The following is a 22,993-nucleotide window of genomic DNA, read 5'->3' on the forward strand; positions in this document are numbered from 1 at the left end:
AGCTGCCAGAGCCCAGAAAGGGAGGTGGTGTCCTTGCAACGCTCTGGGGATTTCTCCCTAGCTTGACCCTCAGAGTCTAGTTGAGTGCTCAGAAGAGTATCCATGACAGAATGGGGATCTGCAAATAGGGAAACTCTTAGTACATTTGGTAAGCAGTGGCTGTGACAGAGACAGGTCCCCAGCTGACCCAAATGTCTGGCTCAGCCATTCCTGGGAGTGGGGTGGGTTGGAGGGGGCGGGGGGAGTTCCCTAGCCCTGTATTATGGTTTTCTTCTATGTTAAAGCTGCCTGCTTAGACATGTTATGTGGAAAAGAGACTAAGGAATGTGTTTCTGCTGAGGAGAAAATCTCCGGAGAAAAAAGCAGACTTAGAAATTTACCTTTAGAACCTAGGTGATGCAGAAGCTTTAGTTTCTGGATGTTTAATTAAAAAAAAAAATCCCAATGTAAGCCATGTGTTTATTTAAGGAATAATATGTCATCAAAATATATCATCTAATTATAAAAATAACACATGCTCAGTGCAGAATGTGAAAAACCTATTCACACACACACACACACACACACACACACACACACATCACCTGTATTTCTACCCCTCCCCTAGAGATTAAGTCTATTTGCTTTTTGATGTAAGATTCTCCAGTTACTTCTCTATGCATAGATTTATATATTTTATATAAAGATTCATTTTGGGGTATGATACCATATGTAAGTTTCAAAAACTTTGACATGGTGTTACATTGTAAACATCGTCCTCTGTCAACACATAGCCTTTAATAGCTGCATGCTGTTCCAGTCTATAGGGAAATCTCAATTTTACCTCACCCAGCTCCTATTTTTGGACATTTTTTCCCTCTCTCTCCCTCTCCCTCTCCCTCTTGCTCTCGCTCTATCTCTATCTTTATCTCTCTCCTGAAGGGGTAGTGGCGGGTATTATAAGAAACACTATAAATGAACAACTTTGCTGTATTTCTTTGGGCACATCTCTTAATTACGTCCTTAGGAGAGATTTCTTTTTAAGTGGAATTGCTGGGTCAATGGGTATGAGCTTTTTTTAAACACATTTGATATGTGTTACTAAATTATCCTCCAGAAAGCTTGCTCATTTTACAGCCTGATTTTTATTCTTTGCTAATTTCATAGGCAGAAAGAAAGAAAGAAAGAAAGAAAAGATGTCATATTTCCATTTCTTTTAGCAATGAGGTTGGACATTTTCTCACACATTTACTGGACTCGTGTAGTTTACTTTTGAAGAACATTGCCATATCTCTGGGGTTTTTTTGTTTTTGTTTTTGTATTTTCATATCTCTCTGTTTTTGACCCAATTCCCTTTACCTTCTCTCCCCGTGAACCTCTGTCCTGGCTCTGGATTCTTCCTCTAGATTGGAGGGCCAGAGAAATGACTTCCTTCTGGCAGGGACCAGTTTCCTCATTCAGAGACTTCCCCTCCCTTCCTCCTTATCTTGCCTGGCCCAGCCTCCTCCTGGTCCCCTGAAGTTCCTCCAGGAAGCTTGTTTCAACCCACCTTGAGGAACTGGGAATAAGAGCACTCTTGGTGGGGCAGTCTCCTTGGGCAGCACTCCTGACAGTCCACTTCTCCAGACCGCCTGGTGTCCTCCTGACTCCAGGCCCCAAAGCCTTACTATCTGCCCGAAAGCCCATTTTCCACAGGTGTTCTTGAGCGCAGGAAAGGAGGGACACGCATGCCTACATCCACACAAGCCCTCCCCCAGCTCCCTTGCTGTGGGAAAACAGCTACTCCCATGTTGCCAGGATTCTGCAGTGGGCACTGAAGAAAGGCCACAGATGATTGGCCGGTTCTCCACACCCATGGGTCTGGGAGAACCCACTGATTTCGTGCCCCCCACCGTAATCTGGCACCCTTTTCATTTGGGTGTGTCTGACTTTTATGGCCTCGTGTCATTTCATGGGCATGATGGGGACCTTCTCCTTTGGAGTTCTGACCATACCTACTCCTTGCTGGTGGATTTCAAAACGGTGGACACATTTCTAGCTGTTGATCTCCATCAATTCACCTGATCTGGAAGGGAAATTCCTTGGCTTTCTAGTTTCGTGGGTGTTCTTGTTACTTGCTGCCAATGAAGCTGTTTGCCTTTGAGGCCCCTCCTAACGCACCGGGCTGCCAGGTGCCGTGGGTCAGCTTACACACTGCTGCTCGAGCTCAAACAGCGGAACCTCTGGGACCGGCAGTTTTCTCTCTTTGTTGAACAGAACCAATTACTCTGGCAGCACTTTCCTTACAAGATTCTTGTAAACTGAATGATGCAACACTCTAGTTTCTTTGAAAGGTTAAAAGAGAAATTCAAGGGGGAAAAAAGCAGTAAAAAGAGGAACAACAAAATGTTATCTATCGGTGGCTCTCCCTCGGTAAGGGGATGATGGAGAATTTTTCTTCTTTTTGCCTGTAAATTTCGGTAATGAATATGTCAGATATTCATTTAATACAAAAGCATATGCCATGATTTTATTGATGTTTTCCTTAGTTGCCGGGAGACACTGGCAACTCAAAGATATAAGGTGGCCCCAGGGTTTTAAAGTCTTGTTAGAAACTTCTTCATCCTCTGCCCCAGGGATGGAGGCTGAGAGGAGAAAGAGAACTCGGAGGCCTGGAACTAAGAAATGACGCCATATTAATAACTAGGTTGGGCATTTTGCTACCCATGAAAGGAAGTGGTTGATGTTGCTTGAGGTCCATGCTGAGAAGCTGGCAAGCCCCAACCCGGTCCCCCCTGTTCACTCTGCCCATGACTGGTGCCCAATTGTATCTAAGTCACCTTTGGTACTTGGAGGTTCAGAATCCAGGTCTTCTAGTTCTTTCCATTAACATTCATCTCATTAACTGGAAACCTTGTAAAGCTGTGTTTTCACTGCTTCCTAAAGCAGCCATGGAGAAATCCACCCTGGAGAAGCCTGTCAAGGTTAGCTCTGCTTGGTGCCTTGAGGCTGAATTAGTTCCTTCTTTTTTGGGGGTGGGTGGGGCGTGAAAGGGTGCAGCTCTCCAGGGTACCAGTCAGAGGCCCTCTGAGCTGGCACCTTACTTTCCGGCCTCCTCAGCCACAGGCCGGGCCTGGAGATGCCTCTCCTTTTGAGGCTGTTGGTCTGATTAGGAGGAGAAAGGCAGAAAGGGTAAGATAGCAAGACCCCTTGAAAGCATGCTCAGCCTGAGTAGGGACAGCCACAGGGAGGGGTCCGGCTTTGTGGGGACGGGCAGCTGGCTGTTGATGATGCCCCAAAAGCCAGACCTTGGAGGCAACAGTATTTTAATAAAAATGGAGAGCTCCTTAGCAGCCCTGTCACTCAGGTGACAGAGCAACTTAGCGCCTGCCTCGGTGTTGACTCACAGGGATGCTGACGTGGGGAGGGAGAAGAGCGATTTCTCAATTTTCCTGCTTCAGCCAAGCCTATGGGAGGCTGTCCTGCCTGGGAATTTGCAATCACTTTGACAGTAGCCAGGATATTTCCCCTCCTGCTGACTGCAGGGGAAAAAAAAGAAAAGAGAAAAAAGATTTTGCTAAGCAAATGAAAGATGTGAATAAGATTAAAGGGAGAATATTTAAATTACAGAAACTTAGTGCTTTCAAGCATACTCAAGCACTTTTGAAGCACCCATTTAGGGACTGCTGATTGATAAGAGGCGATGAATTATTCTTATCTCATCATTGACGCCAGTCCTTGGCTCTCTGGAGGGCAACACTTGGTTAACCTAATTTGAATCTAATTTGAATGACTTAAAAGTAATAAAACAAGTATGTGCTTGAACCTAATAAAGCCTAATTTATTTAATAGCACATTTCTTAAAGAATTTCATTCTAGAGCTGGAAGGGACCTTTGAAATCATCCCTTTATTTTACAAATAAAGAAACTGAGACCCAGAACCGGAAAATGTTTTACTGTAGGCCACACATAAAGACCATCTGCACTGGGGGCTTGAACTCTGGGCCCTGCATCCCATTAGGGGCCTTTTGCTCTACTCCATGCTGACCCTACAGCTCTGCCTATGGCCAGTTCACTCCCCTACCAAGGAAAGGGAAGTGAGTGGGGAGAGAGAGCGTCTGTGCCTTGAGCCTGCCAGAATGACTTCTGCTGAGAATACCTGAAAGGTGGCCAGTTTGCCTGGTCCAGCCCCTTGGACCCAGCATGGTCAGTACCCACCAGATCTCCCCCTTGTCTGTGGCTTCTTCTCATCCGGTCGGAGTGGTGGCATCAGATCTGCCCTCCCTGGGCTGGTAAGCAATGGGGACTTGGAGTCACCACTCCACTTGGCGAATCCCCTTGGAATAAGCCAAGACTGGGAAAATGCTCTAGAAGTTCTGGCCACAGGCCCCTAGGGTTTTGGTGTGGCACTGCCTCCCTAGGACTGAGGTCACGTGGGTTCCTGGAAGGCCAGCTCAGTGTCTGTGGAGGTGGTTGGGGCATGAGCCAGAGAAACCCATCAGGAAGGACCTTCCTTCCAACCTGACCTTGGGTTCATCATAGCATCTCATGGAAACAAGGTGACCAGGGCTATTTTCTGTCCCAAGGCTGCCCTTAGCACAGGACCCTTCATGGCAGAGCACAATGACTGTTCTTGACCTACTTCTCACACTGGGAGTTGAATTTCGAGAACCTGCCTGATCTGTAGTAGTTCACACATACTGGGTATGTTCTGGGTATGTGCTGAGTGGCATCCGTATTAACTCACTGGATCCATATCTTACAGGGAAAGGAATAGAATGTCCGAAAGCAGAAAGCATGAGTGACTTGGCCAAGGCCACAGGGGGACCAGTATTTGACCAGGCACGTGGCTTTGGAGCAGATGCTTGACCATTCTGCCTCTCTCCATAAAGAAGCCCTGGAGGGACATAGAGAGGCCGTTAAGGGGAAAGGAAGGAGAAGAAGTGAGCTTCTTCTTTGGGCTAAGTCTGGTCCTCAGCAGGTCCCAGGCATCACCGGTCCAGGCCAGCCGTTCTGGCTCCCCCAGGGCTTCTGTCCTCACTCTTGGATCCTGACCACCCTACCTTCCAGAGCCTTGATAATTGCCTTTCGAAAATCTTCAGTGCTTTTTTTTGTTTGTTTGTTTGTTTGTTTGTTTTTAAGATTTTATTTATTTATTTGACAGAGAGAAATCACAAATAGATGGTTCAGTGCTTTTAAGGAAAGGAAAAGTTCAACCTAAATGCAGCTATCAAATTAAAACCCAGGCTTTATGCACGAGGAGCCGGCTGTGAGTTTTTTGCTGCTGCCTTGGGCAACACCTTCGAAGAGATGGAGAAACACAGGCAGCCGTGCCTGCTCTCAGCAGGGTTATAACCCCATGTGGCTGCCGTGTTGAAGGAACCCATCGCTCTCTCAGTAAGCATGTGTGAGTCTTATTTCCCTTGTAAGTGGGTGTGGAGGGGGGACTCTGAGCAGAGATGAGGACAAGCGCTGTACCATGCTGGCTTCTGTCCCCTGCCCCCGCGGCACACTCGGGTCATATACATAGCTGTGGATCCTGCCCGGACTGGGCATGAGTGTGTGTGTGTTTGGGGGCTTGACCAGGCAGCACTGGAATGAACTGAAGGGGCAGTGACATTTTCCTGATTGAAGGAAGCAGGACTGTGGTCAGATGTCAAGGAGGCAAGCATGTCTTACAGCATCACACTTGTTGTCTGGCACTCTAGTAACTAGAACTTGTCTGTCCTGTTCAGACCCTCCGTGGCTTCCTGAAGAGAGTTCCTGGGCCAGTGTTCAGCCTTATGCAAGCCGGCCCTGATCTATCTGCCCATGCTTTTTTTCTCACTAAGTACCGTAATGATAATGTTTGTTTTTGTTTATACAAAATGTACTTATATTCCCTCTATTTCTTTGAATCTTCTTAATAATCATTTTTTGAGATAAGAACATAGGACAGAAAGGTGAAAGGACGTGCCCAAAGTCACTGCATCGAGAGGAGACTGTGGCCGTGGTAGGCGGTGCGTCATCCTTTGGAATAGTTACTGCCCCTCCCTAGGTTATACTTTCCTGCCCTAATAACATGAGAGTTTGCCTTGGACTTGCTTTGGCCCCTGAAATGTGTGGGCATGAATGGCATGTGTCACTTCTGAGTCCACTGGTGATTTTCCAAGTCCCTTCTCTCTCCCAGAAGACTGGCAGTATCCCCGACAGGGGCTGCTCTGTCAGCCTGGATCCTGAGTCCTAGAGGGACGTGGAGGCAGAGCAGAGTTCCAACTGGCTCACCACGGACATGTCATGTGCATGAGAAATAAGCCATTACTGTGGTAGGCCACTGAGATCTTGGGGTCCCCTGTTCCTGCAGCATGGCTAAATCTGAGCTGACCACGTGGTGGTCAAACGTGGCTCAGTTCTAGACTTCCTGAGAGTGGACCTCTACCGCGTTTATCCCCTGAGTTCCCCACAAACAATTTTCGCTTATTCTCGCCTCCATTCATCTCTTCCTCCTGCATCTCCCCCAGAACTCTATTGAAGTCCTACCCATCTTCTGGGGTCCTGCTTGGAATTCACCTCTTCTGTGACACTTTCCAAGTATCAGGCACTTAGCAGCATTTACTTACTGTGTGCTTAGCACTCTACTTGTTTTAATTCATCTCGTCTTCACCCCATGAAATAAACCCTATCTCTGTTAGGGTGTAGAGAAGTAAAATAGTCCAAGACACAGAACTGGTGTTTGGCAGAGCCAAGACCTGAAGCCCACACTCCTTCCACTTCATTACCCATTCTCCTTCTGTTCCCTGCTACATTTCTACAGATCCCCCCTCCTCAGCTATAAAAGTGCTCCTTTGTCTGATTGACCACATTCTCTTTCATTCTTTTGTTTAAAATAGCATATAATATATTATTTGTTTCAGGGGTACAGGTCTGTAATTCATCAGTCTTACACAATTCATGGCACTCACCATAGCACGTGCCCTTCTCAGTGTCCATCATCAAGCCACCCCATCCCTCCCATTCCACCCTCCCCTCCAGCAGCCCTCAATTTATTTGCTGAGATTAAGAGTCTCTTATGGTTTGTCTCCCTCTCTGGTTTCCTCTTATTTCATTTTTTCCCCCTATGATCCCTTGTCTTGTTTCTCAAATTCATCATATCAGTGAGATGACATGATACTTGTCTTTCTCTGATTGACTTATTTTGGTTAATATAATACACTCTAGTTCCATCCACATCGTTGCAAATGGCAAGATTTCTTTTTTTTTCTTTTTCTTTCTTTCTTTTTTTTTTTTTTTTTTTGATGATTGACCACATTTTCTTGATCTAAGTTTAGGTGTAAATTCTACCATTACTGTGGCAGCTGAGTGGCTCCGTGAGTTAAAGCCCCTACCTTCGGCTTAGGTCATGATCCCAGGGTCCTGGGATCAAGCCCCACATCGGGCTCTCTGCTCAGTGAGGAGCCTGCTTCTCCATCTCTCCCTGCCTGCCTCTCTGCCTACTTGTGATCTCTGTCTGTCAAATAAATAAATGAAATCTTTTTTTAAAATCCTACCATTACTGGTGATATGAGCTTGGGCTGGTCACTTAATTTCTCTGAGCCTCAGTTTCTTCTTTGTATCCCCCTAGTAAGGTGCCCAGGAAATACTGATTGACTGAGCAAATGGATGAACTCTCTGAGCCCCAGTTTGCCCATTTGTAAAATGAGAGTAATAATGGAACCTCCTTCATAGGGTTGACTAGCACAGGGCAAGGCACATGGTAAGATGTATATGATATAATGTAGCTCTTATTATTATTAGCTGTAGGAAATGTAAATACAGTATATAATATACAGAGAAAAACTCTTACTTCTCTGGATGGGGATTGGGGAAACCTAGCTTCATGGCAGATGTGATTTGAGGGGTCATTATAGGAGGCCTAATAGAATCTGGACATAGAGATGAGATGAGGGGCAGGGCATCTTAGGCAAAGGGAATAGTATAGATAAATATGTGCATAAATATGGCCACTGCAGTATTTATGAAGGTGAGAACATGGAACTAACTCGTAAGTCCAACAATAGGGAAGTGGTTATGTAGAATGACTTTATATCACCTGATATATTATTATCTGATATAGAGCATTATATTATAATTGTATGAGAAGTACGTAGTAAGGAGAATGTTTATGTAAGATGCTATGTGGGAAAAAAGATTAAATGAATTATCAATATGGTTATGATAAAAGCAAGTTTTAAAACCAAAATGATAAACAAATAAATAAAATACACAGAAAGTCTAGGAGGAAATGTTAATACGAGTGGCTTCAGAGTAATGGGGATTGATGATTGCTCTGATAGATTTGTTTTCTTTCTTACATTAATCACTATTACTAGAGCTAACCTTTATTGAGCACTCAATATGTACTAGGCACTGCACTAATATTTTACATATACTATCTCACTTAATCCATACAACCCCATGAGGAAGGCCCTGTTGTTAACCTACTACAAATAAAGAACCTAAGACTTCTATATTTACACAATAACCATGTAATTACTTATATACTAGGAAAACCATATATTTACTGATTTATGTAATACTTTATAACTAAGAGCTAAGAGATTCAGATCCACCCTCCTTTTTTTTTTTTTTTTTTACTTCAGGGATAATTCAGGGGTAAATAAACATTGTTCTGCATATTTCCTTACGTACTGATACTCTTATTTCTTTACATTTCTTAAAGTGATATTGGGGTCAAAGTATATGTGCACTTTCTTTAATTTTGAACTCATTTTAGAGTTTACAGAAAAGGTGCCAAAATAATACAGAGATTATCCAATAATAAAAAAAAGAATGAGGTACTGGTCCATGGTACAACTTGGATGAACCTTGAAAACATTATGCTAAGTGAAAGAAGCCAGACACAAAAATCATACCTTATGATTCCAGTTATATGAAGTGTCCAAAATAAGAAATCTGTAGAACAGAAAGCAGATGGGTGGTGGTGTGGGCAAGAAGACAGGGAATGGAGGATTGTGAGGTGGTTTCCTTTTGAGGTGATGAAAATGCTTTCGCATGAGTGATGCTGGTTGTACAACTTGGCAAATGCAATAAAGCCGCTGGATTGTGCACTTTAGAAAGGTGAGTTTTATGGAATGTGAGCCATATCTCAATAAAGCTACTATTTTAAAAAGAAAGAAAGAAAACAGTACAGGGAGTCTCATATACCCATCACTGAGGTTCCCCTAATGTTCACATGAGGAAATGATCGGATCAATTAGGGGTTGGCACTACTACTACAGAATAGTAAACGTACAGAATAGTACGATTACTTCCCCCGCTTAAAAATTGTTTAAAAAGGGCGCCTGGGTGGCTCAGTGGGTTAGGCCGCTGCCTTCGGCTCAGGTCATGATCTCGGGGTCCTGGGATCGAGTCCCGTGTCGGGCTCTCTGCTCAGCAGGGAGCCTGCTTCCTCCTCTCTCTCTGCCTGCCTCTCTGCCTACTTGTGATCTCTCTGTCTGTCAAATAAATAAATAAAATCTTTAAAAAAATAAATTAAAAAAATTTGTTTAAAAGGAACGAAGCCCCTTTATACATGTGTATATGTGACCTCACGTTTGCAATAGTGTACATAAAATAATGCAAGTACGCAGGTGAGCTTAATACTGGTTACCCAAAGGAGAATTAAGAGAGGACAGAGGGAAATGATGCACTTTGTTTTTACAACCCTCTCGTTTAATTCAGTATAAAAGGGCACGTAATTTTTTAACTTTTTCAGTTTAAAAATATTAAGAAAAAAAGGACAAGAGATGCTGCCCCTGGGATTTCCCATGACTAGGTAGTTATCTCTAGGTTTTAAGCAGTCCCACATGCAGGGGTCCTGTGCCATCAGCTCCAGGGGGAGATGGAACCTGAGTGGGAATCGTGGGGAATGGAGGGAGGAGTAGGAGTGCTGGTTAAGGTAAAATCTTCTGGGTTGGGCAGAAGCACATTTGAATCCCAGCCCTCTACCACCTCCTGAGCTGTAGACCTTGGGCCAGTGGCTTAATTGCCCTGTACCTTGCGGGAGCAATTAGATGTCCTCTTTCATTGAGCTCTTGTGAAAAGAAAATGAGATCGTTCATGCAAGGTGCTTAGCACAGTGTCTGGAACATAGCAGTCAATAAATGATAGGTATTATTATTATTGATATTATTTATAGGAGATGTGTCCCAGTTGTTTAAGGAGTGGGAACTGGTAGCTATAAACATCTAGAGGAGGAGACAACCTCAACCTTGCCAGGCCTACCATGCTTCCCAGCACCTAAGCTGATGTGCTCCCGTGCCACCAATCTGAGTACTGACTCTGTTCTTGCTGTATTATACCCAGCTAAAGTACAAGGCTCCATTTCCCAGAGTCCTTTGCAGCAAGGGGTAAGGGAGTTCTTGTGTGATCTATCCCTCTGGAAAGATGCTCTTTTGCTCCTTCTTTTCTCTTTATGCTTCTGTGGCCTGGATCCATCCCACAGATGGTGGCTGGAGCCCTAGCAGCACTCTTGGCCCATGTAGCAACTTTGAGGAAGGAAGCCACACCCTCAGGATGGTGGGGCAGGGGCACAGGAGCCTGACACCTTGATGCCCCTGGGGTGGCCATGCCAGCCCCAGCTCACCTTCCTCTGGACTTCTTTTCTATGAAAGAGCAATAAACGTCTATGTTGCTTAAGCCCCTTCTCTGGGTTTCCTGTACTGCGAAGATAAACCCAGCCCTGGGTTCTTACAACACAACTAACCAAAAAAGCAACAACTCCTGGCTAAGAGCAGGTGAAGGGTGTGACCTTGGGCGGGGCTGGCTCCCTTCTCCTGGGTGAGGTCCGAGGTGGGGCTTGATCCTGACACTTACTCATCGCCGATGTAGAGCTGGGGCCAGACCTCGTTGACGTGGGTGTACTGAGGACTGCCCTTCCAGAAGAGACGCTCCAGCTCGAAGGCTCCTGGGGTGCAGTACTCCTCCTCTTCCACATCCCCCTCCCCCTTCGGCAGCAGCCTCTTGGCAGATGGGTAGGCATTTTTGAGGCTTGTCTTTGGTTCTCGGGATGTCATTTTGAAGCCACAGGATTTTCTTTCCTTCCTGCAAATGGTCATGAGAGAGGGTCAGGATTTGGGTTAACAGGGGACAGAGGTAGGGAATGGTCTTTACAAAAAGAGGTAGGGATAAGCCGACCTTAAGGTGCAGCAGACCTTTCCCATGCCTGCTTAGCTCCCACTTACTCTTCCCAGGCTGCAGGGGTAACTAAGGAGGGCCATGATGGCAGTTAAGCAACATGTCACTGACATTCCAGTCTCCTTCAGTGCAAGAGGGCTGGCAGCCCTCTGACATGGGCCAAGGGAGGTTTGCAGCAGACCTAAGACAGACTTCAAGCCTCGGAAATCCCTGTAGGCTGCTAGTCCTTTGCTTCTTTTCTTTTAGCTTTTAGCCCTGTTTTGGTGCCTAGTTTTTCCCTTATCTGATTGGAATCTGCTGGCTCTGGCCATGGGTTCCTGCCATGCCAGGCGTGTGATTCTCCACACCTACAGGGAGCTGTCGGCCAGTGGAAAGGGCACACCTGGAAATCAAGAGCCTGTTTGATCTGAGCAGCCATGCACATTCTGGGAGCTTCAGGAGCCCTGGCGTGGAAGGAGGCTTGGCTGCCTGAGGTTTCCTCGATGTGTTAGGACAGTTGAAGGCAACGTTTGTGGCTCTCCCGCTAGGTGGTTGGCAGTTGTGCTAACTGGGGTCAGAAGAGATGTTCTAAGCTAGAAAGCTGTGCTTGCAGATTGAAATGCATATTTGGAGAGCTTGTCAGGCTATGCAACTGGAATGTGGGAGAAGAGTTTCCATTGTCCCCAAGGAAAGGAATTCGCTGTGGAATTGGGCAACATTTGTTCCCTGAGCTGAGTGACTGATGCATCTAGACTCAGAGATGCCCGAGGGGAAGCTAAGCTCTGAGACTGGCGGGGAGGAGAAAAGGGCAGCAAGACTGAGAAACATGGAGTTGAGTGATGGGGAGGGAGTGTTATTTATTTAACAAATACTTATCTGGTACTTACTTTGTGCCAGACACTGTTCCAAGTGCTTTACAATTATTAACTCATTTAATCTTCTTAACAACCCTCTGAGGTAGGCATTATTATTATTATCTCTATTTTGCAGACAGGGAGAATTGTAAATTGAGGATGTCTGTAACACAGGGTCTCAGTCTTGGGAGAAAGAAATAGTTGCTGGGGGGAGGGGTGTGGCGAGGATGCAGTGTGAAGCAGGGCAGGCCAGGGATTTGAAGAATGTAAGAAAATTTGCTAGCCTGGGGCACCTGGGTGGCTCAGTTGGTGAAACCTCTAGACTCTTGGTTTTTGCTCAGGTCTCAGGGTTGTGGGATCGAGCCCTACGCTGGGCACCACACGCAGCGTGGAGTCTGCTTGGGACTCTCTCCCTCTGCCCCTGCCCCCACACACTTGCACACTGTTTCTCTCTCAAATAAATATCTTAAAAAAATAAAGTTTGCTAGCTCCAACGACCAGTAGGATCATTTCAAAGGACTTAGAACACAGCTCAGAGAGGTTCCCACTAGTCAAAAGGCAACAATTTGAACATGAATAATAAAAATAACTGCAATGGACTGAAACACATCAAACATTTAAATCATAACAATACTTGAAATATTATTCACTGTTGGAAGACATAGGGGAACTGCTCATTATTTTGAAGACAGGTAAGTAAAGAGAAAGAACCTAGCATTTGTTGTTCCTTTCTGATACAAACTGTACTACTGGGTGAATGAGGGAAGTTTGCTCTTCTAGCAGTATTCCAGATAATAAAGGAGAAAGACAACCCCATTTTACAACATGTGACGGACTATTAGATATAGGCATTTAGTTCTGTCTTTTCACCACACAAGAAGAGAGAATCAGACGTTGTGGACCTTCTGTGGGGGGAACACACCATCGCCATGAGAGTTCTCGCCGAAGGAAAACCTGCATCTTAGCAGAGCCCTCAGAGTCTAGACCTAACAACCAATTTGCAGGAAATTCCAAGGACAGCTAAATTATACCATAGGTCCCTACCTTTTAGAAACACATATCAAAATATTCACAGATGAAATGATATAATGTCTGGGATTTGCTACAAAAATATTCTTAGGGAAAATGTAACAGTATATTGTGTATGGCGTGGGGAGTAGATGTGGGAGTAGGTAAGAGGCAGGACTGGACATGGATGGTGGTGGTTGGGGTTGGATCATGGTTGTAAAGTAGCTACTGTTTTTCTTTGTGCGTCTTTGATATTTTTCATTTAAAAATATGAAGAAAAGGAAAGGGCTAAAATTGCTCTGAGGAACGGGATTCTCCCAAGTTCACAGCAGACGAATTAAAGGATCACTAGCTAGCTGTGTGTCTTTGGGGGTCATGGGAAGCCAGGATCTGTGACTTCTCCTGCAACATCCTGATTTGGGCGTGGTGGCAGCAGAGGTGACCCTTTGCCAGATTCTCTCAAAGTGTGATCTAAAGACTACCTCTGTCTGAATCATCCAGCACTTGCTAGAAATACAGATCCCTGGGTTACATCCTGGCCTGGGGCTAGGGACCCAGGGGTATGCATTTTATTTTATTTTATTTTTTGAAGATTTTATTTATTTATTTGACAGACAGATCACAAGTAGGCAGAGAGGCAGGCAGAGAGAGAGGAGGAAGCAGGCTCCCTGCTGAGCAGAGAGACCGATGTGGGGCTTGATCCCAGGACGCTGGGATCATGACCTGAGCCGAAGGCAGAGGCTTTAACCCACTGAGTCCCCCAGGCGCCCCCCAGAGGTATGCATTTTAACAAGCTCCCAAATGAAGATTGATAGTGATTGCCCAAGTGTGTGGCTAAAGAGGCAAGGAGCTGGGGAGTCAACAGAAGGATAGAAAGGGATAAAGGTGTCCACTATCCTTCCTACCTTCTCACTGAAGGAGGGGCCCTATCTCCAGCCCAGAATAAGGTGCAGGACTGGTGGAGGAGAGAAGAGCCAGACGATGGCTCCTTGGTGTTTATTTCTTGAGCCCGAGGGTCTGACAGGTAGTGAAAGGATGGATCGAGTGAGTGGATGGCTGGGGAGGAGGGTGAATAAGGCCTGTGCTTACAAGGACTCAGCCAGAGCAGATGAGGCAGGACTGAGTCTTTCAGCTAATGGAGGAGGGGCAAACGTGAGCCATGGGCATGCGGCAGGACGGATAGTCTCCTGTGGTTGCTCAGGCCCAAACTCTGCTGCGGGGCCTGCCTGCTGGTGTTTCCAGTCACAAAGGGAGGGGTTGTTTCCAGGGATGGCCAGAAACTTCTGTTACAGAAACCAGCCCAAACAACCCTGTCTGCCACTAAAGGAGGCTTTTGAGAGGTGATTTGAGGGAGACGCTGGAAAAAACTGCATTCTGGAAGCTCTGCCTGCCTCCTCTGATCACAGAAGCTGACCTCACCCTTGCTGAGGCCGTTCCTCCACCATTACACTGGGGAAGGAGCCGTCCCCATCCCCATCTCCGTGCTGAAAGCCTCGGCTGGATTTCCAGACAGAAGAGGAAGTGGTGCGGTCTACTCAGAGCAGCTTGGCACGCAGAAGGAGCTCTGGGATCTATTATCCTCCAGGGCGCAGATTTGATGGGGGGAGAGAACAAAGCACAGAACAGTCCAGAAACCACAGACCTGTAATCTTTCCAAATCCTGAAGGCAGCCTGTGTGCATCCCTCTCTGCATGGCTCCCAAATTTCTGAATCTCAGAGAGGCCGAGAGTGTCTGTTTCCCAGACACAGCCAAAATGGAAGGGGAAGACAAATCTGTTCTGTTTGGTTTCCATAGATTCGACCCAGAGATTAACTGCCAAGGTCTCGATGACACACACAATATCAATCACAGGCTAAATGTCATAATGAGAGCTGGGCAGGTTGTCAAGAGAGGCCTCCAGGTTTCTGTTACAGCTTCATATTTAAAGGTTTGGTCCCAGGAAACCAAATACCAGCCTGAAGGCTACGTGGCCTGTCTCCTCCTCACAGGACAGCAAACTCGGGCTCCTTCCCGGAGGCGGAGGCGCGCCAGGCAGGTGGAGGGAAGCGGGTTGCGTATTTGAGAATAAAAGAGACAAAACCCCCTAACTGTTGGCCTCAGGCAGGAGGTAACTGGGAGTGGCGGGGAGCAACTCTTCCCCTGCTGGGCACAGCAGCTTGCCCTTCCCTGTGGGAATGCGAGCCCAGATTGTCGGATATTTTTATGAGAAGTCAGAAAGCCAGAGTTTTGTGAGAAATCTGCTGCTGTTCACATGTAGGCAGCTGAAGGAGATGCTCTCCTTGCCCTGTTCCATTTCCTCAGCTCAGACGGCTGCCATGTAAGTGGGCAGTCCCCTCACACTACTTGAGGGAGGCTTCCTCCCTCAAGCCCCTGAATCTCCCTGCTGGAGGGTATTTTCTGGTCTTTGTGCTGGTTAGGCCTAAAATAGGAGGAGTTACCCTCAAAAGTTACTGTTCTTGAGGGGCAGGCGTTGGTGAATAGATACCCCAGATTCCTCCCCGCTCAGTGGGACCTCGGAGGGAAGACTGTTCTACACAGTGTCCTGGAGAGGTAACCTGCTCATACTCATCCTGTCTGGGCTCTCTTCCCTCCCAGACTCACATCACGCTGCTCCCCACTCGTAAAGCATCTCCACATAAACAACTTGAACCCAAGCCCTTGTCTCAGGGTCAGCTCTCAAGGGAACCTAAGCAAAGACACTTTACTGCTTATTTTAAAACATTTGAAGATACTGAGATCACAGAGAATTCAGAGGCCAAGTGATACTTGACCACGAAGGCCTAGAGTGGCATTTCCCTCTGTGGAACAGTGACCTTGACTTTGAGATGCTGTTTCTAGGAATAATTCACATAGGGGCCCCTTGTTAAATCTGACTCCATTTCATAATTTTTGATGGTACAGCTCATGTTTGGTTAAAGGTGTCCCCTGCCCAATAAGGGAAGGCTTCAAATGAATTCAAAACCATCATTTCAACACCGTGATTGGACTTGATGTAAAAACAAAACAAAATATCTTATTAGTTTTTTGGGTTTTGTTTTTGTTGTTGTTGTTGTTTTTTAACTAGAAGAAAAATGTCAAAATGTCAGTGCTGTGAGCAAATGGCAGGACTCCGGGAGGTTTTTTTTTTTTTTTTCCTCTTTTCTATTTTGGGATTCTTTAAATAAATAATCATATTTTATAATAAATCACCATGTCTATATTTTTAAACTGTGCTGACCAAACAGAACATCTGGGCAGGAAGCTGCCTGTGACTTCTCTAATTTTTGATTTCCACTTTATCTTCCTTGCCCCCGGGACCTGCCACTTTCCTGGGGCCCCTCCACCTCCCTGTCCCTCTCTCCCTACATCCATTGGCCCTAGGCCCTTGTCTGCTCTCACAGCCCCAGTGATGACTGAAGACACTCAGGTCTGTACTTTGCATCCCCCTTGAGTGTCACCTTTTTCTTGATAAAATGGAGCTGTAGTCAGAAGGGTAAAGTCAGTTTTAAAAACAAGCAAACATGCACAGCTGGTTGAGTGCCTGATGCTTGGTACAGGTTCAGGTCATGATCTCAGGGATGTGGAATCAAACCCCGCATCAGGCTACAGGCTCAGTAAGGAGTCTGTTTGAGATTCTCTCTCCCTCTCCTGACCCTCCTGCACATGCGTGCATGGGCTCTTTCTCTCAAGTAAATAAATAAATAGATAAATCTTTTTTTCTTTTAAGATTTTATTTATTTATTTGACAGACAGAGATCACAAGTAGGCAGAGAGGCAGGCAGAGAGAGAGGAGGAAGCAGGGTCCCCGCAGAGCTGAGAGCCCAATGCGGGGCAGACCCTGGGATCATGACCCGAGCTGAAGGCAGAGGCTTCAACCTACTGAGCCACCCAGGCACCCCTAGATAAATCTTTTTTAAAATTAAAAAAAAAAAAACAAAACAAATTAACAAAAACCCAACCTGAACTCTTTCTAAGGTGGAGGATGGGAGCAGCCAGGTGGAGAGACACATTAGTTATTTCAGTGGGAAAACTAAATCTCTCAGTAGACCCTTGACCCTGCAAAGACTGGCCAGGTAACCATGGAACGTGAGCAACAGAACAGACCTCCTGCCTCCTGCTTGTCAAAAAAAATACCATTTGGGGACCCTTTGGATGAGGTAAAAACAAGTCCTGAAGTATGACCGGGAGGTGGTGGCCGGAAACAGAGAGCTAAATTATTCTGAGCCTTCTAGAATATTCCCTGAAGGGGCGAAGGCCCCTGCTGGAGGGAAGGGAAGGAGGATGTGAGCCGCAGACAGCCAGCTGTGGAGTGTCCAGTGCACACCATTCTGCTGAGAACAGGGATTCCCGGTGCTGAACTGGGCAGTGTCCTAAAGCTAAGTCAGCCCTCTCTTTGCCATCCTAAACCTTGAAACCATTAGATGCAAGAGACAGCCATACTGGTGGTGGTTTTGAGAAATCAAAGGGAAAATGGCTTGAGCAGGTAGAGAGAAGAGACCACAGGTTTATGAAGCAGCATGTACAATACTCACTAAAATAGTCAACACTGGCTAGGTGCTTATTTTAGGATGATGGGATTATATGTCATTCTTCTTTTTAAGGCACAGTCTATTCTAAACTTTCTGTGTTGAACATGTTTCACTTAAGTATATGAAAGGGGGGAAAAAGCCTATGAACGTTCTATTTTAGAATTGTTCTGGACAAAGTAGATGCTCCCCCTACACCTGTGGACTAAGGCACAGGAAGGTGACCTTCAGGACAAGCCCTGGCCAAGTGTTTCTTACATCTCCCATGGCACCAAGTGCCCTCCCAGTAAGTGTGAGCACCCCGAACAGAGCCATGCCCTCCTATAGGCTTCTGGTAGCAGAGCCAGGCCTAGGTCATGTCAGAAGGTCATTATAGGGATGCCTGAGTGGCTCAGTCAGTTAAATATCTGCCTTCAGCTCAGGTCATGATCCCATGGTCCTGGGATTGAGTCCCACATCATGCTCCCTATTCAGCAGAGAACCTGCTTCTTCCTCTGCCTGCCTCTCCCCCTGCCTGTGCTCTCTGATAGATAGATAGACAGACAGACAGGTAGATGATAGATTGGGAAGAAAAGAAAAAGGAAGAGAAATAAGAAAAGAAGGGGAAGGGAAAACTAAATAGGCACAGGGCCTTGGAAAAGGCCCATGTAAGTGTTGGGTTCTGAAGCTTTGGGGTAAATCCACCTCTAAAGGAAATTTCCTTCCCTTCTGACTGGAGACAGACCTCAGGTGAAGAGAGCAACCCCCTTCCCCTGCCCTGTGGTGTCCGAGCCAACATCCTCAACTTGCCTTCCGTGGTCTTGCTTTAGCCTCAGTCAGCCAACAACAAGGGTGTTCCGGCGGCCCACAAATGGGCATGAGGTGTGGCCTCGTTTCCTTTTTTTTTTTTTAAAGATTTTATTTATTTGAGAGAGAGAGAGACAGTGAGAGAGAACATGAGCGATGAGAAGGTCAGAGGGAGAAGCAGACTCCCCATGGAGCTGGGAGCCCGATGTGGGACTCGATCCCCAGACTCCAGGATCATGACCTGAGCCGAAGGCAGTCGTCCAACCAACTGAGCCACCCAGGTGCCCCAGCCTTGTTTCCTATTTGACTTCGTCTCACAAGTTAGGCCTGGCCCTGCCCTCCACCCCCAGGCTTTCCTCACACATCCCTCTGTTAAGCACCAGGTGTGGACTGGGCCAGAGAGATCTCTGCCTTCTAGAAGTTTTTGGTCTAGGAGAGCAGTTTCTAAAGTAATCTGAAAACAACCTCCTCTCCCTTTGAGGTCATTCTGTCTCAGGGTGCGTTTACCTTCCTAGTGCACTGGGATCATGGGAGAAAGTTCATCTGTATTTAAATGTATGCACACCACACTTCCTTCCCGACACCACCCAAGTTGGGCTTGGAATGCGCCTTGAAGGAAGAAGGAGAGTAAAACTGTTACGGTGGTGGGGTAAGTTACTCTGTTAGAGAGTAATACCTTCTGGGGTATGTGAAGGTCTAGAATTTGGCAGCAGCGAACGTACATAAATAAACATATTTTTAATTTACTTCAAGTCAGTGCTTGTCTTTATGCATCTTAAACCTATAAAAATGATCCCAACGAGGAAATAAAAGTTGTGGATTTTTTAAAAATTAAAACCTGGACGTGAAAGCCCAGGAAATTTTTGTTGCCTATAATTTAATTCCTAACGTATCTGACACAATCCAAGTTTAACAGATTTTTTTTCATTTCGATTCTGGCAAGCATGTTAACAGGAGGCAATTATGGGAATTAATAGAAAATCCTTTGATTAAAAAAAACAGAAAAGCCTTCATTTAAAGAGGTAATTTAATATTCCTTCTGTGATGGTGTTGATGTCATAACTTGTTTGATTAACTCTTCAAATGGTTTCAAAGCGCTTCAGGGTGGTAATTTATGAAGTCTTAATTGATTTCCCCAATCTTGGTGAGGCAGAGTTGAGCCTTCCGGAAACCATGAGGCTGGAGGCCCGTACCCGGCTTCCTCTTCACACATGGGAGCGGGCTGAGGTGGACTCTACCTCTGTGGCCTGGACCCCAGTGGGGGAGAAGAGGCTCTGGCGCTGGGGGCAAGAGACCGTGACCTCTGACCAGACCAACTGTGGTTCTTGAGTCCTAAGCAGCTGGGTTTTTTACCTCCTCTGTGGATGTGTGGCAATACTGCAGGAGATTTCACAGCTCGTGAACTCAGCAATAGATGGCCTCTTACCCCACAACTTTCTAGAACGATTTCTCCCTGTGCGTCACCCCAGAACACAAGGCTTCCGTGAACGGGAGAAGACAAACTGGGGTAGATGGTGGGCGTGCAGCCCTCGCCATGGGTCTGCCACCGCTCCGTTTCCCTGTCTAGGCTTCTGTTACTCAGTAGGCCTGTCTCGGTATTGTACAGAGGCAGCCCTGCGCCGTGCACTCACTTCTTGGAGCTGCCACGAATGCTCACTGAGTAATCAAGGCCTGGCAGGAGCCCAGGAAATAATCATACAGTTGTTGCCACTATCGTGTACCTGGGGATAATCTTCTCTCCAATCTCTTAGACAGTGAACAGCTGCCCCCACTTCACAGATGAGCAAAATGAGGGTGAGAGGTTAGGAACACGGTACCAGGTGGTATGACTGGGGCTCTACTCACCAAGCACCCCCACCCGTGTCAACAGAAGGTCACTGTATTCTTGCTCACAAGGTGTACGCTCCCGAGGGCGGGCCTGGGCCTTCCATTTGTGTGCCTCCAACCCCAAGGTGCATCCCAGAGTGGTGCGTAGTCGTGCAAAGAGCTCTCGCTGGCCTGGACTTTGGCTTCCTCATCTGTAGACTGGGCTTAATATCCACCTCGCCGGTTGTTGAACTGAATGAGATAAGTCCTTGGCACATCGACAGGGGTTCAGAAAACATTCCATGGAAGGGGATAAGGAAGCACTGGGGAGGCTGGATGGGGAATTCCCAACTGTGTCGGGAGCTAAGTTCTGAGCCAGGAGTAGGGAATAGTAGGTAGAGCGTTTGGCCAAGGCCAAGGGTTTCTGTAGGGTATGGTGGGAATGGGGCATAAATAAGCCTGCATGTCTTCCTATAGGTAATGAGGCTCGTTTGCTCACGTGCTAAGTAGGAGCAAGGCTTCGGGGAGGAGAAAGGACTCTCTCCAGCCTGTTGACATCTGGTGGCCCCATGCCAGGCTACTGTGGGACTTGGCTCTCTATTTACTGCGGAAATTGGGGCCCCAGACCATCAAGGGTCCCTGGGGGCAAAAATTCAAACACCGTCTGCTCTGGGGTCAGGCTGCGGAGGACGAGAGGAGCAGTGACCCTGGCATCTCTCCCTGGAATGGCTCTTCCTTGGGGGCCGGGCCCAGGTTGGAGTTCAGCATCAAGGGAAGCAGGGGAGCGCGAGGTCACCCCCCCTCCACCCCACGGGGGAGGAACCAGAGCACAGCGCCTGTGCCGTCAGACAGACTCGAAGGTACACTCTGCCGCTGTCTGGGCTGTGGGATGTGGACAGTCCACTCCACTCCTTTGGATCTCTGCTTCCTCATCTGAAAATGGAGAGGGGGAGGTCCCTCCCTCACAGGGCCGTTCTAACTCTGAGGAACAAATGAGTTCATGCTGAAAAGAAAAGCTTTTGGAACGGTGCCTGACCTGTTGTTAGTACCGGGAAACATTACAGAGCCAAGCCCCGCTGCGTGCAGGGCAGGCGGCCCCCTCCCCAAGTGGACTCAGCGGGGCCTCGGCAGGGTTAGGAGACACGCCTCAGTGCCCCTGCTCTGCTCCTCATCCCTTGTGGGGTAGACAAGAGCCACAAGAATGCTACCCTCAGACCCAGAGTCCCCTCCAACCCAGTGACACCCCAGGACTGACATGTTCCCAGGGAGAGCTTCCAGCTTACCAGATGGGGGTAAACCATGGCCCCCCTTGTCACCCTTAGCACAGTTGTGAAGAGCCCCCTAACTCCTCAGACCCTCTCCCACATCTCACCCCCTAAACTCAGGCCCAAGTCTCTTCTCTTGTACAGATCTCAGCTCAGAAGCCCTTCAAGCATTGTGTCGAAGTGTCATTGGTGGGGCCGAAGTGATTTTCTCATGAACAGAACAAAAGGGGGCCATCAGTGAAAGGTCAGGGCAACTGAACGAAGACCAAGTACCAGGGACACCCAGGGCCTGGGCCTGAATGAGGAGGCCCCTCCACACAGGCACCTCACGCCCCCTCCCTTCTTACTTGGGTGCTTTTTTTCCTTGGAACGTTTCAGCTTTCCTGAGCAGTCAGAGCCCCCCACTCCCCACAGCTCTCGGGTTCCAGACCCGTGAGGAGCCACCGGGCCACGGGACAAGAGCACCAGGATCTACGGGGAGAGCCCTGGCCTGAGAGGCAGGACGGCTTCCCACGTTCTCACCGACACATGCTGCTGTTTTGGCAAGTGGCTCTGTCCCTTGGTGATCCAGTCCCTCCGTCTCTACCAGAGCCGTCATCCCCATCCTCATCCTCCCACCAGAACTGGGAAAAGCTTTGAAAATGGTCACTCCTTCCAAATGATGCTTAGCATTATCCAGAACACAGAAAAATTCTCATCCCTGGGATTCTGAGTCCTACACTTGTAATGTGGGCTGCCCTACACAAGATGGGAGTCCCTACAGTGTGTGTCTCTCCCCTCCTGCTGAGATCTCCTTCCCCTCTGCTGGCTGAATGGACAAATGTAGAACCTTGCTGGAAAATGACGTGTGACCCCGTGGATGCAGTGCCCCACAAGGGCCCGCTGAGCTCTGACCCACCCGATTATCCATGAGAAATGGTCACTGAACTGGAAACTCAGATTAGGAGAGAGGGAAGCTGAGAACATTCCAGGGAGCCTCTAGAGCAAGATGGGGCAACAAGACGCCTATCACACTAAAAAGATGTCAGCTATTCCCTGCCACTCTAGAAACAGAGTCAAAAGGGGTCTTCTAGCCCCCACACCCAACCCCAAAGAACATGACGGGACGTGACAGGTGTCCGCGTCTCCGCCGAAAGGCCTTACCTGTGTGTGCTGGGGCCTGGCTGGGTCAGGAGGTGCTGGTCTGTGGGGCGTGTGGCAGCCGCACTCCCGGCCACCTCCACTGGCATCCAAGAACCTATTTTTAGGGTTAGATCTGCTGACGCTGACCTTGAGTGCTGCCCAGTCTGGGAAGAGACCCGTGGCATCTGCTTGCAAAGTGATGGGCCAGTGTGACCTGAAACCCTCGACTTTGGGAGCCCTGTCCCTGGAGCCCACACGCTCGTCCCTGGCCCAGTGACAGAGGCGGGACACATGGCCGCCCAGAGTGGACACAGGCAGGGGAATTTCCCAGCTTTGTCTTCTCGAGATGGATGAGGCCAGGTGTCCGTGGGGCCCTGCCCTGGGCTTTGTGCCAGAACAGCTGGAACAGCGGAGGTTTGCCAGCCAATGGAGAGCCTGTGGGAGGGTTGAGAGCACCCAGACTGGAGAAGGGCTGTCCACTCCAGTCTCTTCCCGGAGTTTAGGCAGCCATCTATTGGGGGGGAGGGGGAGTTGTGCAGAGGGAAAGGTTGCTGC

General features: G+C 47.6%; 1 protein-coding gene across 1 annotated transcript in view; it reads right to left on the bottom strand.

The window, feature by feature from the left end:
- Positions 1 to 22,623, bottom strand: part of DUSP29 (dual specificity phosphatase 29) — a 35,031-nt gene extending 12,408 nt beyond the window's left edge. Inside the window, exons 1-2 of the mRNA XM_044236577.1 lie at positions 22,460 to 22,623; positions 10,792 to 11,019 (exon numbers count right to left, since the gene is read on the bottom strand). Of these exons, the coding sequence (XP_044092512.1) occupies positions 10,792 to 11,019; positions 22,460 to 22,623 (392 nt within the window). The remainder of the gene's footprint in view (positions 1 to 10,791; positions 11,020 to 22,459) is intronic.
- Between the last annotated feature and the right edge of the window lie 370 nt (positions 22,624 to 22,993).

The sequence above is a fragment of the Neovison vison genome, chromosome 2 (genome assembly GCF_020171115.1).
Source record: "Neovison vison isolate M4711 chromosome 2, ASM_NN_V1, whole genome shotgun sequence".
Lineage (NCBI taxonomy): Eukaryota > Metazoa > Chordata > Mammalia > Carnivora > Mustelidae > Neogale > Neogale vison.